The sequence below is a fragment of the Clarias gariepinus genome, chromosome 14, assembly GCF_024256425.1.
Source record: "Clarias gariepinus isolate MV-2021 ecotype Netherlands chromosome 14, CGAR_prim_01v2, whole genome shotgun sequence".
In the NCBI taxonomy this organism is placed as follows: Eukaryota; Metazoa; Chordata; class Actinopteri; order Siluriformes; family Clariidae; genus Clarias; species Clarias gariepinus.
Window position 1 is genome coordinate 27481029 of NC_071113.1, and position 17703 is coordinate 27498731.

Consider the following 17703-nt stretch of genomic DNA (forward strand, 5'->3'; position numbering starts at 1 on the left):
AGTCATATACAGTCATATACAGTCATATATCAAGTCTGCTTATTTGAGTAACTGCTTCTTATTATGCAAGATAGCTTATAGGAAACTTATTTATTTTTAAGAAGGCTTAAAACCACCTGTGAGCTGTGAGTATTATATGATACTTTTCTCTGTTATTACAAATCAGTTCGCTCAGAAATCAATATATTTTCTAATAATTAAGCGTTGCACATTGTACTTATTTATTTAACACTACTGCATTACTCATTGTTTTAAGAAAACTTTATTTACTGCATTACTGAAATTATTGCTATATTATCAAACAGTATATAAGGTTTTTATAAAGCTGTTATTTAGGTTAATCGTATGTATTGTGATATCTTTACACTAGCAAAGATCAGAAAAATGTCAAAAAATACTTTTCTCTTCAGAGTGGGTTCCCAAAGTCCTGTGCACAGTGTGAGACATTAATACCAAATTTTCGCACATTGGTTTTCACAACTCAGATGTTTACACTATTCAGACAGTTGCCTGTGGTGGAGACACTGCATGTGGTACAGAGTTTGCATGAAACAGAATCTGTCTTTTTTTCTCACGAATGTTAGAGCTGACAAAATTCTTATTTAAAAAATGTACGTGATGCACTGTATCAAGTGATATTTTATTAGTACTTAAGAGAGCAACGTGGGTGACACTTATATGAATATTTATAGTTTTAAAAATAAAGAATATTGTCTGATAGGTAATAAATCTAATCTACCTTTTTTGTTGGTAATGCACTATTAGTGAAGGTCAAGGGAATCACATTAATACCATCTCTACTACCATATATATATATATATATATATATATATATATATATATATATATATATATACACACACACACACATAATATATTGTTTCAATTCTCTCTCTCTCTCTCTCTCTCTCTCTTTATATATATATATATATATATATATATATATATATATATATATATATATATATATATATATTTAAACATAAGTTATATAACTTAAAAGACAATAAAGATATACTGTATTTGCCTGCATTAAGGCACTAATTCTATACCTCAAGTAAGTGACACAATATGCCTATTGCCACAAAATATATATTTATCACTAAGAAATATCTTATAAATACCTTCCTAATTAACATTTTACATGTTTTTGTTTTTAAACTTGTCACCTGAGGTTTTATCACAACCCCAATCCCTGACAGCCAATTCTTAAATATGTACTTTTATATTAACATGTTGATTGTGTATATAGTCATTATTATATATATGCATGTTTTTTTTAAGCGCAGATTAAAAATGAAGAAAGCGGTAAAGTGTTTCCCCATCCTCATGAATGCTGCCATTGTAGTCTTCATTTCTTTAGTTGTTTGCTACAAACTGGTGGGTTTCCATTTTGGATATATGCTTTGATTAGTCATTTTCTTATCCTGATTTTTTTTAAGAACAATGTTTTCTTCCCAACAGAATCCATACTGGACATCATCTCCTGTCTTTAAACTGGACATGGCACCAAATTCTGTTGATGACCAGTTTATAAATTGTGAGAACCAAACATACAGGCTGATTTCAGAAAAGATTCTACCACAAGAGTTAAAATCTAATATTAAGTTTGCAGAAGCTTGGAAAAACTTCACAAACAGTACTAATAACTTTACAAGAATAATAGCGGTCTATACCTATGCACCTAATAAACTTTATTTAGATCTCAATAATAATGTGAGTTCAAGCGAAAGTAGTTACCTCGGTAACTTCAGCTTTAAAGCCTTTCATTTCTTGCTTACACGTGCTATACAAATTTATCAAGTAAAACCTTGTATTGACGTTTTCCGCAGAACCAATGTTAGCTTTGATAAAAACGTTCTTGGCCATGAAATGCGATTTGGCAGATTTGCATCAACATCACTTAAAAAAGATATGAAGAATTTCGGCTCAACTTCCTGTTTTAAGATTAAAACGTGCTTTGGAGCAAACATAGCCAAAATGTCTATGTTCCCTGAAGAGGAAGAAGTGCTGATCCCACCTTTTGAAAAATTCAAAATTATGAATATTACAGAAAACCAGATGAACTGTGGTGTCCTTTACACTCTAAAGAGCACCGGGAATTTTAGTAATATGGACTGTGAGCTGATTAAAATGAACGTAGATACAATTAATGGCAAGTAAACACGCTGGTGTTTTTGATGATTTTAGTGTGCGATGTAATGCTTTCTAAGCAACCATATTTACTGAAAATATTTAGCAGTTTTTTAAAAAGTAGTAATTTTAACAACTTTTGTTTTTCTCTGAATGGATTCTCACAATGTTTTGTGCCACACCATCAAAAATAAATATCTTCATGTGTAATTAATATGAGGGTATAATTCTCCTACTCCACATGGCCAAATCGTCATTAAAAAGAGAGGAGTGTTGCCATTCTGTTTTTTTATCTTAAATTGTAGAAACAGGCACAGAATGTTTGAAATGCATTTTGTCATTAAAATAAAATATTAAAGGTTTTGTAGTTGCTATTATAAGGAAAACACATAAAAGCATTAAATTGTTGCACATTTGGATGCTACACAACAATAGAATAGAGACTAAAGTAAAACAGAATACACACACCACTGTCAGATATGCCAAATATTTGCATGTAAGTAAGAATTTAATATTATCTACTGTACTATGTACATTAAAAAAAAAAGTTTGTTAATGTAAAAAAAAAAGGCAATGGATTTAACCTTCATGTTGTGTTCATTTTTGGGTCACACTCATAACATTTCCAGTCACTTTCGACCGGATCACTTTATTTTATTATAAATTCACAATAATACATATATTATTATTTAATATTGTATTAGATCTTTAATCAACTTCAGCTCTTGTTACCATTACAACTTCTATTTGCTGTGGATGTCCTGCCGACTTTATTTACCTGAGCTCATTCCACTTATTTTTTAAGGGAAAATTATATACAGTACAGTAGATATTATTTTGACTATAACAAGTTGTAAGATGAAACCTATTGTACTATTTATATTTATCACAGAGTACTTCACTGAAATGTTTATTAAAGTCACTTTTTTGAAACAAGTAAAAAATTTTAACTGTGGCAGAAGAATACAACTTTTGTATTAACGGTCAAATCTGACCGGTATGATACATTTTTAAAAAAAGCCCAAAAGCCCAAATGTACACAGGAAACACTATATTATAAATATAATGCTTGACCCATAGACTGTATAACCATGTTTACAATTTTAAAGTAGCTCTACTGTAATTTCTTGGACCACCCCCTGCAGGTTCTCCTGATTTTTCTTAGGATCACCATCAGCCAGTTTGTTTGTGTACACTTGCATGTTCTCCTGATTTTTCTTAGGATCACCATCAGCCAGTTTGTTTGTGTACACTTGCATGTTCCAACCATAACATGTCTTCGCATCACATGCTGCCCATATCTTTATACTGTACCATACCAAGATGTTTTTTTTGACAGTGCTTAAAGCCAACAAGATGCTCATCAACAGTGATGTCAGGTCCTGGTTTGTGGCAGGTGTTTCACTCACTTCTGCCAAACTTCCCAATTCGTCTCGTTGACTGCGGGCTGCTTTTATCATCAAAGTGAATCACATGTGACAGGATATAAGGTCTCCAAAGACATTGCAGCGTGAAAAATTGCCTGATCAGTGTCCGCATCCCATAAGCTTTTTTGTTGCAGGATCAGTAGACATCACACAAAACCTAACACCCAAATAGGCTTCAATATTTACAGAGTCTACCTTTTTCCAGGTGTTTTCACAAACCCCTTCTCCCCTCCAGGTTTGCCATGTTCATGCCAGTGGTTACAATGGAGTTTATGAGAAAAATGTGGAAAACAGGACTTGATGTCATCCACTCGGGATATGGCCTATCGGGTTTGGGTCAACTTTTAATTCTTCTTTCTCTAAACCCTCCTTACAGTTAACCTGGCTTCTCTCCTTCTGATCACTGTCGTTGTCAAATATAATTCCACAGCTTCACATGCAGCATTTGTCTTGGCTATCGTGCTGCTAAAGACTGATCTGTGAGTAAGACATTAAAAAGCTTTATATACTGTACCAAAGGTGCAAAAAAGTTGTATGATTGAAACAATCTTGCAGTTTGTTTTTTCAACAGGTGTGATAAAAATTGGTCAATAGGTTCCTGTGTACTTGCCATAAAAGATAAAAAAGAACAGAAGAAGGGTGTATGTGTGTCTCTGCCGAGACTCTTTATACACTAATTGTAGTCTTACCCATTAATTTCCAAGTTCCAAGTATACCATGAGTGTATAAAAGTTCCCTAAGACACACAAATTTTTATAAAAATATTTCTAATTTATTTTATGTGTTCAAATGCCATAGGTGAATAAAGTCATTGAACTTCACAAGAAATGAATAAAATTTACTGCACTTCTATAGAGAGGAAACATGTAAATTGGTCAGATTAACACAGCATGAGGGCTAATTAGTAATACTAATACTAATAATACTAATACTACAATGGTTATGTATAATGTGATCTATGTATTAGTTGAGTTATATGAGGAAAGGGGCTTCAGGAGAGTGCTCTGATTGAATGCTGTTAAGTTTAGGATGTTGGTGTTAAATACGGAGCAAAGATTCCTCTGTCCTCTAATGAATCTAGTGCTTTTCTCTGTCTCCTGAAAACTTTAAAAAGGCACATATTCACTCAATAATCTGTAAATATATACAGTATAAATGAAAGACAAAATTTTCCTTTATTCAACACACCCAGCAATGTCCTGGTGATATAAACACCTTGGAAACCTGTTGCTGCTACAGTGGAAATATTACATTACTGAAATAAAATATTAAATATAAAATAAAACAAGAATTGATACCTTTACAAACTGTATACTATTTAAATGTGGTTTGATTAATTTTCAAGATAGACAGTGTCCTCCCTAAGGAGAGTTTTCCTCATATTTAAAATGTGACTCTTGAAACTATAGCTCAGTATACTATATATATATATATATATATATATATATATATATATATATGGAATATTTTGGCTTCATGAGGTCATTATATGTATTGAAGTACATATAATTTTGTAAAAATGTTCTTTAATAATTTTTAAGTTTCATTTTTATTTATTTATTTATTTATTTAAAATACATTTTTTGGAGGTTGTCCCAAAACTGCCTGAGAAAAGGCGAATATGGTACCAGACAAGATATTAAAAATAAACAGACATTTGAAAGCTGACAACACACAGCAAATGTATAATACACAATACATAGAGTCATGGAGAGACAAGTCAAGAGAGTAAACATCAGAATGGAAAAAATGTGATCGCAGCAGCTTTGACTGTGGCATTGTGGCTGGTTTGGGTATTTCAGAAACTGCTGATCTCTATTTACACCAGACACTCAATTGTGTTTGTAAGTTTACACAGAATGGTGTGAACAACCCAAGGTGAACAGAAAAGCATTTTAAAATGCACAACACATCAAACCTTTAACCATATAAGCTAAAACATTGAGTGAGTAACTGACATATGGCCAGACTGGTCCAAACTGACTGGAAAGCTAAAGTAATTCACATAACCATTCTTTACACATGAGGTGTGCAGATGAGCATCTCAGAACATACAGTTCAGTCAAGAACAGGAACCACCACAATGGATTTCGTAGATTAAACTTTTAGCTTCATAGCCATTTAGTCCCTCCATTTCCACAGGCCCCAAAAGTAATTGTACATCTGACTAATAAGCAGCGTGATGTCCAGTTGTGGTCTGTTTTATCCTGTTTTAGTTATTTATGACAAATTACAGAAATAAAAGACCTAGAATAGATTCTACATGTTTATGGGTTGTAAAAGCTGTTCATGGGAACCAGAAGAGCACAACAAAGACTTTTCATTGAGGTAAAGAAACAACCGTAAATGACAGCAAAAGATTTAAAGGCATGATTGGAACTGGCAAACATCTGTCTCAGAGTCTACAGTACGTAAAACATTGAACAAGTAAGTGGTCCATGGCAGGACACCACGGAGGAAGTGCTTACTAAAAAGAACATTGCTGCATGCCAGAAGTTTGCAAAAGAGCACACTGACAGTCCAGAATGGTAGTGGCAAAATGCTTTATGGACTGCTTTATGTCTGTCCCTCCATCTGTACTGTACAGTACTGTATGTACTATATGGCGCAGTTTTGTTCTCCCCTTCCCTTGACAAATTCCTTTATTTAACACACCCGACATTGTCACCAGTGCAGACCTCACTTCCTCCATGCACTACCCTGGTAATATAAACATCTTGTAAACCTGTTGCTGCTACTGTGGAAATATTACATTACTGAAACAAAATATTAAATGTAAAATAAACCAAGAATTGATACCATTACAAACTATATACTGTTTCAAAAATTATTTGATTAATTGTCAAGATAAACAGTGTCCTTCCTAAGGAGAGGTTTCCTCATACTGTATTTAAAGTTTGACTCCTGAAACTATAGCTCAGTTTCTTGAAGCTCTTTAAACAAATCATGGCAACATTAGGCTTTAAAATGCTTTGAATAAGTTTTTTTTGTAAAGCATTGATTTTACACTGGACTGATAACATTTAAAATACAACCATCAAACTGTATATACTGAATATTTTGGTCTCATGAGGTTATTATACTGTATGTATTGAAATACATATAATTTTGTAAAAAAAGGGTTATTTAAATCATTTTAAGTTTCAGTTTTATGTTTCAGGTTTTTTTTCCTAACCCTTTTTAGGGAGGGTTGTCCCAAAACTGCCTCAGAAAAGGCGAATATGTAATTAGGCAAAATACTAAAATTTAACAGTTATGTTAAAGAGCATGTTAGAGTGTTGAAACTGTAGAATCTGGTTAATGCAATAGGACACTGACCTACAACACACTGGAGCATGTCCATAACAGAGTGAGTCAAGACCTCAACCCAGTACAGATGCTATGGAATGACTTGAAGAGAGCCATACACATGAGGCATTCAAAGATTTTGACAAAGGTAAAGCAGTTCTGCCAGAAAGAGTGGGTTTAATTTCTCTTGAATGATATGCAGGTCTGATCCACAGCTAAAGGTAGTGCCTGGTTAAAGTTATTGCTGCCAGGTGGGTCAAGCAGTTCTTAATACTAGAAGCGCCGCGCCAGTGTCACCTACTTATAACGCGGTTCAGCGGTCATTTGACTGCCTATTGTTTTGAATGGGAAGCTGTTGCTGACACACAATGATCGCTAGATGGCGCTTTTATTAAGAGCAAATAGTTTAGCTCCAAGATAAACTTGCACTTGGACAATGTGCCATTCATTCCGCGTTGATAATCAGCGGTATTTTTTTTAGCATATTCAACTGAGAAAACCCACTATAGAGTCTCTAAGGGGACAAAGGAAGAGGAAAAAAAGGGCAGAAGAAGAAAAAAAAACAAGTCATGTTTTGCATTATAACCCAAAGTTTTTGACTTTTTTCTGCCGTTTTTTTTTTCCTCCTTTCTCCATCTAGCGGCCTCGTACTATAACAAAAAGGAAAGCTCTACTTAATTTTATATAGTTTTGAGAAAATTTATTAGTTTGTTCATTCTATTTGAAACTTCTGAACGTCTCAGACGGAACAGGAGCAGCGATTTAGTTCTGAACTCGCTTTCGTGAAATTATCGCTAAAACAATATTGTATTTGAATAAATCAGATCTACCACAGCAGATAATAAACTAAGATTATGTAATGAAGCAAACACGATTATGCTTCGTTTCGTTTGACGGGAATGTGGTTCACTTGGCCGCGGTGTATTATAAACCTGTGGAATGTTTCACTGTTTATGCTTACATAAGATTCATGTAATAAAAGCGAGGGAAATGTGGAAGTGATGTGTGCCACACAATCAGAACTAAACCAAAGGTTTCGGTAACTACACTGAGTATAACATCTGCATAGTGACACTAAACAGCTGAACAACTTCACTTTTTCATTTACCTCTGAGAAAAAAAAGCTGTTTGTTTATATTTAGAATTTTTATAACAGTACAAGCACACACACACACACACACCTCCCCTGAGCCCTTGGTCAACATCTAATCACCGTCGTTATGCAAATGAGTCAAGATGTAGCCTAACGTGGTGTAGTGTCGGATTTCAGCGGTCACGGAGTGGAAAGACTTTGAAGCAGTTGCAGCGTTTTTTTTTCAGTTACAACAAGCACAGCGATGAGTCCACGTTGTTTCACTGTTTATGACATAGTGACACTAAACAGCTGAACAACTTCACTTTTCTGAGAAAAATAGCTGTATTTTGTTTGTTTATATGTAGAATTTATAGTAGAAGAAGGTAACAGTTTGGTCTCAAATTCAAAATTCAAATTCAAATTCAAATTTTATTTGTCACATACACAGTCATACACAGTACGAAATGTAGTGAAATGCTTACACGACCACCAGTAACCTTAAAAAGAGAATTAAAGGTTAAATAAGTAATAAATATGAATAAAATAAATACAATAGAAAATTTTAATAAAAAAAATAAAAATAAAATTTAACTAGGAAAAATAGAACTAAAAATAGAAACTGAAAATAGAAATATACTGTACAAATAGAAATATAATGGTGTGCAAATATGCATAGAAAAAGTGACTTTGTGCAATGGTTATTAAAGTGTCCTTGTGCAATGGTCCAGAATGTAAACGTAACCATGTAGTGTAGATGTGATCTGCGTGGGATTGTCCATAGTGTCCATGGATGTGTAAAGATTGATTGATTGATTGTGAAAAGATTGTGTTAGTTCTGCATAGTGGTGTGGTTGAGAGACCTCATCGCCTGCGGGAAGAAGCTCCTCCTCAGTCTCTCTGTGTTGGCCCTCACGGAGCGGAATTGCCTCCCAGACCGCAACAGAGTGAACAGTCCATTGTTGGGGTGGCTGAGGTCCTTCACGACCTTCCTGGCCTTGGTCCAGCACCGCTTGGTGTAGATTGAGTGCAGGTCAGGGAGTCGATGCGGATGATGAGCTCAGCTGATCGCACCACCCTCTGTAGAGCTCGTCTGTCCTGCATGGTGCTGTTCCCGAACCAGGTCGTGATGTTTCCCGTCAGGATGCTCTCTATGGTGCAGGAGTAGAAATTCCTGAGCACCTTGGAGGGCAGTCTAAAGTCTCTCAAGCGTCTGAGGTGGTACAGACGCTGCCGGGCCATTTTACCACGGTGTTGATGTGACAGGACCATGACAGGTCCTGCGTGATGTGAACACTGAGGTATCTGAAGCTGTCCACTCTCTCCACTGGGCTCCTGTTGATGATGGGGGTCTGGTTGTTCCTCACCTGCTTTGTACTAAAGTCCACTATCAGCTCCTTTGTCTTGCTGACGTTCAGGAGAAGATTGTTCCCCTGGCACCAGTTCTCCAGATTACAAACCTCTGCCAGGTAGGCCGTCTCATCGTTGTTGGTGATCAGGCCCACCACGACAGTGTCGTCAGAAAACTTTATGACGGTGGTGGAGTTGGTAGTGGCCATGCAGTCATAGGTGTACAGAGAGTACAGCAGGGGGCTCAGAACACAACCCTGGGGGGCTCCAGTACTGAGAGTGATGGAGGCTGAGACATGTCCGCCCATCCTTACTGCCTGTGGTCTGCCAGTCAGAAAATTGGAGATCCACTGACACATGGATGAGCTGAGTCCCAGGTGCTCCAGCTTGGTGGTAAGTGTGGAGGGAATTATGGTATTAAATGCATAGCTGTAGTCGATGAAGAGCATTTTCACATAATTCCCCCTCCGAGTGTCCAGGTGAGTGAGAGATGTATGGAGGAGATGTGAGATTGCATCGTCCGTGGAACGGTTTGGACGGTATGCAAACTGTAGTGGGTCCAGTGTGTCTGGTAGTGAAGAAATGATAAAGTCTCTGACCAGGCGTTCAAAGAACTTCATCACTACTGAGGTGAGGGCTACAGGGCGATAGTCATTGAGAGAAGCAGGATGTGGTTTCTTTGGGACAGGAACAATAATGGACTCTTTGAAGCATGTGGGGATCACCGACTGAGATAAAGAGATGTTGAATATCTCAGTGAACACAGGTGCTAGCTGGTCTGCGCAGGCTCTGAGAATACGGCCTGAGATGCTGTCTGGCCTTGCTGCTTTCCTGGTGTTCACTCTCTTGAAGGCTCTCCTCACGTCATGCTCGGTGATGAACGCGCTTCCGGTGCTGGCAGTGACTTCCTGTCTGTAGCCGTTAGCGCCGCTAGCATTAGCACCGCTAGCGTCTTTAGCTGCAGCCTCGAAGCGAGCATAGAAAGTGTTCAGCTCGTCTGCCAGAGTCGCGTCTGCGTTTATCATACCGGATGTTGTTGCTTTATAATCCGTTATTGTCCTTAGTCCCTGCCACAGGCTCCTAGAGTCACTCTGTTGGAGTTGTGATTCTAGTTTCCTCCCGTAGCGCTGCTTCGCCTCTTTCACCGCCTTTTGGACGCTGTATGACGCAGCCTTGTATGGTTCCATGTCCCCCGACGCGAGTCCCGTGTTGTAGGCAGCGGTGCGAGATCTCAGAGCGTCGCGGATGGTTTTATCCACCCACGGCTTCTGGTTGGGAAACGTTCTAATAGTCTTTTTTTCCACGTTATCATCCGCTAGTTTCCCGATGAATCCCACAACCGCTTCCGTAAACACGCTGACGTCATCAGAGCTGTTTCTGAACATGTCCCATAGTGCCATAGTCTATTGTTAGTTTTAATGATTTGGCTGAAAGTAATTATCACTACATAAGTACCCTAACACCATTGATAATGAGTTTCAGCTGAAACTAATTCTATACATGCAACAAAAATGTAGATGCAGATTCCAAATGTACAAAGATATACATATTTGCATCAATATGCACAACTAACATATATATATATATATATATATATATATATATATATATATATATATATATATATATATACACATTACTTGCTTGTTGTGAAACAACAGAGAAAAACAGTACAGAACACATGGAGCAGCGGTATTCTTCTTTCACAGCATTCCTTGCACACACATACAAACAGTACACAGCACAGAATTGCCCCCTAGTGGCCCGCCAGTGAAGTAATACACACTCAAATACATTACATCTCCTCTCCACTTAGATCAGTTACTCCCATGTTCAGTTACTCCCATGTTCTTTTTCCTACTTTAAACATTAGAACATCAGTAGAACACAATAACTGTGAGGTCACTATCAATAATACAACAACATTGAGCAATAATAAACAGCTCACTTGACCAACCACTACTTAGTTTAGTTTAATGTATGTATTTAGTTTACATACATTAAACATATTATGTCGTGCAGATAAATACAAAACTACAGATCTAATCTGTTAGGTGGTTTACGATTCCTTACAGGAAATCGCCTCTCATTTTGGGAAATAGCCATAGCGGGTGCAACAAGTACATTTGCATGTTGGGCTGGTGTATTAGATACAGTGTCATTAGATATCAAAGGCAGTTCTTGTTCTTGATCATTTAATGTTTGTGACACACTGTTTTCAGCTGGCAACGGTTCCGTTGCTTTTGTTAATTCTGGTTAACCAAGTAACATTTGATCCGCATATCTTCTCCAGTTTTGTGCACTGTCCACTTGGACCATATATGACACTGGTCCAGACTGGGAAGAGACAGTACCAGCTTTCCATTTTTCTCCCCCACGTCTATAATCCCTGACCAGCACTGAATCACCAACACAAATGTCCCTGTCTTTCGCATGGAGAGCACGGTACGAACTTTGAACATTTTGTGCTTGCTTCACGGTCGTGTTCTCAATCTGCGATGTAAGAACAACATTGCAGGTGTTTCTTTTGTTGTGCTGTGAGAAGTATTCCTGTACTGTAACAAAAAACTATCTAGTCTTTGTTGCAGTGATATTGGTTCTTTGGATGCTTTCAACGAATGTTTAAAAGTCTGTACAAAATGCTCAGCCAACCCGTTGGTGGCTGGATGGAATGGTGCAGAGCGCACATGTTTAACACCATTCGATTTCAGAAACCATTCAAATTCCTCTGAAGTGAATTGTGGGCCATTGTCGCTCACTAAAGTTTCAGGTATGCCATAGCGACTAAAAAGACCACGCAAGACCTGGATCGTCTTGAATGACGTAGTGGAATCCATCACCAGAACTTCTGGCCATTTCGAGTGTGCATCGGCAACTACTAGGAACATGCGTCCTTCAAATGGTCCAGCGTAATCGATGTGGATTCGCTGCCAAGGAGCTTCAGGCCATGCCCAGGGATGTAAAAGCGATAGGGCTGGGAATTTCTGATTTTGTTGACAGGACATGCAGGTTTGGGATTTTTCCTCAATCTGCGCATCGATATTTGGCCACCAGATGTAACTACGTGCTAAAGCCTTCATTTTAACTACACCTGGGTGTCCCGTGTGTAAATCCTCTAAGACTTGATGTCTCAAATTTGGTGGAACAATAACTCGCTGTCCCCACATTAGACAGTCCTGCAAAAGTGATAGCTCCTCCTTCCTCATAAGATAAGGTTTTAGAACATTTTCTGAGTCTTTGATCGGTGGAAATACCCCCCTAGGTGGATATCATTTCCTTTACCCGACAGAGAATCGGATCGGTCCTGGTTTCTTTTCGGATATCGCGCTGCAGACTGAAAGTACATCCATTTTGTTTATGAGATAACCCTTTAATGCATCTTTACTGTCTTTGTGCTGTACAGGCAGCGGTAAACTGGATAAACCATCTGAATACTGAATAGTGTAGTTATGCGCAGCCAACAGGAGAGCCCACCTTTGAAGTCTAGCCGCAGCCATGGAGGGAGTCGCTTTGTTTGGGTGGAGTATGGTGGTAAGTGGATGATGGTCGGTCATTAATGTGAAGTGACGTCCATATAGGTATGTGTGAAACTTCCGTACTCCGAAAATTAATCCTAATGCTTCTCGTTTCAGCTGGGCATAGTTTTGCTCTGCTTTACTTAAGGTTCTCGCAGCGAAGGCTATGGGTCTTTCCTGCCCATCTGGCATCATATGTGAAAGTACTGCTCCCACCCCATAGGGTGAAGCATCGCACGCCAATCGGACTGGAAGTCTTGGATCGTAGTGCGTAAGTACATTCGGTGTCAATAGCTGTGCCTTGATTTCCTGAAATGCTCTCTCACACTCTGGAGACCAGTTCCATTTCACCTCTTTGTGTAACGTTGCATTCAGGGGGTGAAGGACTGTGGACAGGTTTGGAACGAATCTCGCATAATAATTAACCAGCCCCAGGAAATTGGTGCTTCTGCGACTGCACGCAGTATATCTGCAGACTTGTGAAGTCCAGATGCATCAATCATGTGTCCCAAATACTCTAACAACCTTTGAAAAACTCACACTTCTGTCTTTTTACGTGAAGTCCACATTTCTCCAGTCTATTCAACACAGCCTCAAGATTAGCCAAATGGTGCGCATCGTCTCTTCCTGTGATCAGGATGTCGTCCAGAAAACAGTGGACGAATGGTAACCCCTGCAACACTTGTTCCATGGCTCGTTGGAATATCGCTGGGGCTGATGTGATGCCAAAAGGTAATCGGTTGTATACAAACATTCCCTTGTGTGTCGTGATGGTTAGGTATTTTCGTGAATTTTCATGTCCCATCGTTACTGTGATGTATTGCGCTTACTGTTTTGATCTCACGCCAGACCAGACGAATTCGGCGAAGCCACTCACGTCCGAACAGCGGTAATATACAGTGGTAAACGTGCACGTTGTTTGTTTAGCTTAACGCGCACCTTGATGACTCCTTCCGGCCGGATTACTTCGCCAGTGTACTTCTTGAGAACAACATTTGTATGGCGCAGACGAATGTGACTTAATTTATCTCTATACAGTTCCCCTGAGATAATAGAGACTGCCGCTCCGGTGTCAACTTCTATCTCCATCCGTAACCCCACAATCTTTGGTTGTATTTTTATTACAGCTGTCCCTTCATCATTTTCCCTTTTCATGCTGCTCACTGATACCGGGTTTTGCGATGTTGCTGTAATTTTGTGTAGCGTCAGTTCAGACTCCGTATCTGAACTTGTCTCTTCATTGTGCCTCTTTGTCCCAGTGTCTATTTTGTGAATTGTTTTTTTCTTTACCATCCCCTTCCTTTTTACACAGTTTCCTTTTCCGAAAACTCTTGGTATTTTCCCTTCTGTCTTTATCCCTTTGCATAACCGTGCAATGTGGCCTTTCCTTCCAAAATTGTGACACAGTTGGTCTTTGTAAAAACACTCATCTTGGGTATGGTTAGACTTTCCACATCTGTAACATTTCTCCTTTGGCGATTCTGCTGCAAAAGACATGGCATTTACTTTTAATGAGTTGCTTAAATGCTGTGATTCTCTCGATACAGCCTCCATTGACATTGCTACATCCACGGCCTTTTGGTACGTGAGCGCCGATTCGGTCAAAAGCTTCCTCTGTATTGACTCACTGCACAGGCCACACACAAATCTGTCTCTTAATGCATCATTTAAATTGTCACCAAACTCACAGTGCTCCGCCAATTTCTTTAACACGGCCACATACTGTGCAACACTTTCTCCCTCAGCTTGATTTCGTTTGTGAAACTTAAATCTTTCCGCAATCACAATAGGCCTGGGGCTAAAATGTGCTTGTAGTGTGTTTACAATCTCCCTATATGTCATAGTCCCGGGCTTCACTGGTGCAATAGGGCTACGTAAGAGTCCATAAGTGGTTGCTCCCATTACACTGAGGAAAACTGACACTGTTTTTTCGTCGTTAATGTCATTTGCTTTCACAAAGTGTTCAAAACGTTCTACATACGTAGTCCATTGCTTTCTCGTCTCGTCGAACGTATCAATCTGTCCGATAATCATAGCCATCCTGACTTCTTGACTCACAGCTATATATATATATATATATATATATATATATATATAAATAACGTTACTTGCTTGTTGTGAAACAACAGAGAAAAACAGTACAGGACACATGGAGCAGCAGTATTCTTCTTTTACTGCATTCCGTGCACACACACAAACAGTACACAGCACAGTATTGCCCCCTAGTGGCCCGCCAGTGAAGTAACATCACGCTTAAATACATTACAATATGTGTGTATATGTGTATATATGTATATAATATATATGTGTGTGTTTGTGTGTGTGTGTGTGTATATAATCGAGGCCGGCTCTACGCAGGGGCAAGAGGGGCAGCGCACGCTCAAATAAATGTCTGCACATGTTAATATATTCCCAAAATTTATATATTATATATATTGTTGATATAAAGTTGATAAACTGATCTGCGGTAGCGGAAAAATCCGCTGAAAAAGGGACAGGCTGCAGCGCGCGCGCACACACACGCACCTCCCCTGAGCCCTCGGTAAACATCCAATCACCGTCTGTCGGTCACGGAGTGGACCAGTTTATATATTAATCTTAATATTAATATATTAATCAGTTTATATATTAATCTAAGCTTGAACTTATTTGTGTTAACATTTCAACATTTTTGTGTTAATCAAACTAATATATATATACACTGAACAAAAATATAAACGCAGCACTTTTGTTTTTGCTCCCATTTTTTATGAGATGAACTTAAAGATGTGAAACATTTTTTACATACACAAAATAACCATATCTTTCAAATATTGTTCACAAATCGGTCAAAATCTGTGATAGTGAGCACTTCTCCTTTGCCAAATAATCCATCCCACCTCACAGGTGTGTCATATCAAGATGCTGATTGGGCAGCATGATTATTGCACAGGTGTGCCTTAGACTGGCCTCCTGTAAAAGGCCACTTTGAAAGATTCAGTTGAATCACACAGCACAATGCCACAGATGTCGCAAGTTTTGAGGGAGCGTGCAATTGGCATGCTGACAGCAGGAATGTCCACCAGAGCTGTTGCTCGTCGTGAATTGAATGTTAATTTCTCCACCATAAGCCGTCTCCAAAGGCGTTTCAGAGAATATGGCAGTACATCCAACCAGCCTCACAACCGCAGACGACGTGTAACCACACCAGCCCAGGTCCTCCACATTCAGCATGTTCACCTCAAAGATCGTCTAAGACCAGCCACTCAGACAGCTGCTGAAACAATCGGAGTGCATAACCAAAGGATTTCTGCACAAACTGTTGAAAACAGTCTCAGGGAAGCTCATCTGCATGCTCGTCGTCCTCATTGGGGTCTCGACTTGACTCCAGTTCTTCATCGTAACAGATTTTGACAGATTTGTGAACAATATTTGAGAGATATGGTTATTTCGTTTATGTAGAAAATGTTTCAGATCTTTGAGTTCATCTCATTAAAAATGGGAGCAAAAACAAAAGTGTTGGGTTTATATTTTTGTTCAGTATATATATATTCAAATAAAATCGCTATTACTCGACCCTGAAGTATAGTTTAGCACGCAAAAAACAGAAACGTCCTTTCTGGTAAATTAACTACATATGTGGTTTATTTACAGCAATTCTTTAAAAAATATATATACATTGTACAGTACAAGGTAAACACGAGAAAGATTACAAAATGAAAAAACAGTGTCTACTTTATAAACAGCTTAGTATACTGTGTGTCGAGATGCTGAAATCCCTTGCATGTTGCCCCTATATTTTGTGCATTTCAAGTGGAGAGATATTTGACTGACAGCCTAGAAACAAAAGAACTGTAGGTGTGATCACAACCCCCTCCGAACGACCGTGCCATCAATCACTGACCACCTCAGAAGTTCCCTCCAATGTATGCTGATGGGTTGAGATCTGGTGACTGTGGGGGCCATTTTAGTACAGTGAACTCATTGTCATGTTCAAGAAACCAATTTGAAATGATTCAAGCTTTGTGACATGGTGCATTATCCTGCTGGAAGTAGCCATCAGAGGATGGAGACATGGTGGTCATAAAGGGATAAACATAGTCTGAAACAATGCTCAGGTAGCCCGTGGCATTTAAACGATGCCCAATTGGCACTAAGGCACCACCACCAGCCTGCACAGTGGTAACAAGGCATGATGGATCCATGCTCTCTTTCTGTTTACGCCAAATTCTGACTCTACCATTTGAATGTCTCAACAGAAATCGAGACTCATCAGAGCAGGCAACATTTTTCCAGTCTTCCCATCCTGTCCAATTTTGGTGAGTTCGTTCAAATTGTAGCCTCTTTTTCCTATTTGTAGTTGAGGTGAGTGATACCCGGTGGGGTCTTCTGCTGTTGTAGCCCATCCGCCTTGAGGTTGTGCGTGTTGTGGCTTCATAAATGCTTTGCTGCATACCTCGGTTGTAACAAGTGGTTATTTTAGTCAAAGTTGCTCTTCTATCAGCTTGAATTCTCCTCTGACCTCTATTATCAACAAGGCATTTTCGCCCACAGGACTGCCGCATACTGGATGTTTTTCCCTTTTCACACCATTCTTTGTAAACCCTAGAAATAGTTGTGCGTGAAAATCCCAGTAACTGAGCAGATTGTGAAATACTCAGACCGGCCCGTCTGGCACCAACAACCATAACACGCTCAAAATCGCTTAAATCAACCTTTCTTTCCCATTCTCACACGCAGTTTGGAGTTCAGGAGATTGTCTTGACCAGGACCACACCTCTAAATGCATTGAAGCAACTGCCATGTGGTTGGTTGATTAGATAATTGCATTAATGAGAAATTGAACAGGTGTTCCTAATAATCCTTTAGGTGAGTGTATATAACATGGCAAACAGTTATGGAAACCTTTAAAGCAATTTTTCTTAATGGTATCTTATTT

At 38.7% G+C, this 17703-nt stretch overlaps 1 protein-coding gene across 1 annotated transcript; it reads left to right on the forward strand.

The window, feature by feature from the left end:
• LOC128541536 (erythroblast NAD(P)(+)--arginine ADP-ribosyltransferase-like) lies at nt 1-2586 on the forward strand. The gene is made up of 3 exons (XM_053512002.1): nt 1-125; nt 1290-1380; nt 1465-2586. Exons 2-3 carry the CDS (start codon nt 1297-1299, stop codon nt 2161-2163), a joined length of 783 nt encoding a protein of 260 aa, XP_053367977.1. The 5' UTR covers nt 1-125; nt 1290-1296; the 3' UTR covers nt 2164-2586.
• The last annotated feature ends 15117 nt before the right edge of the window (nt 2587-17703 follow it).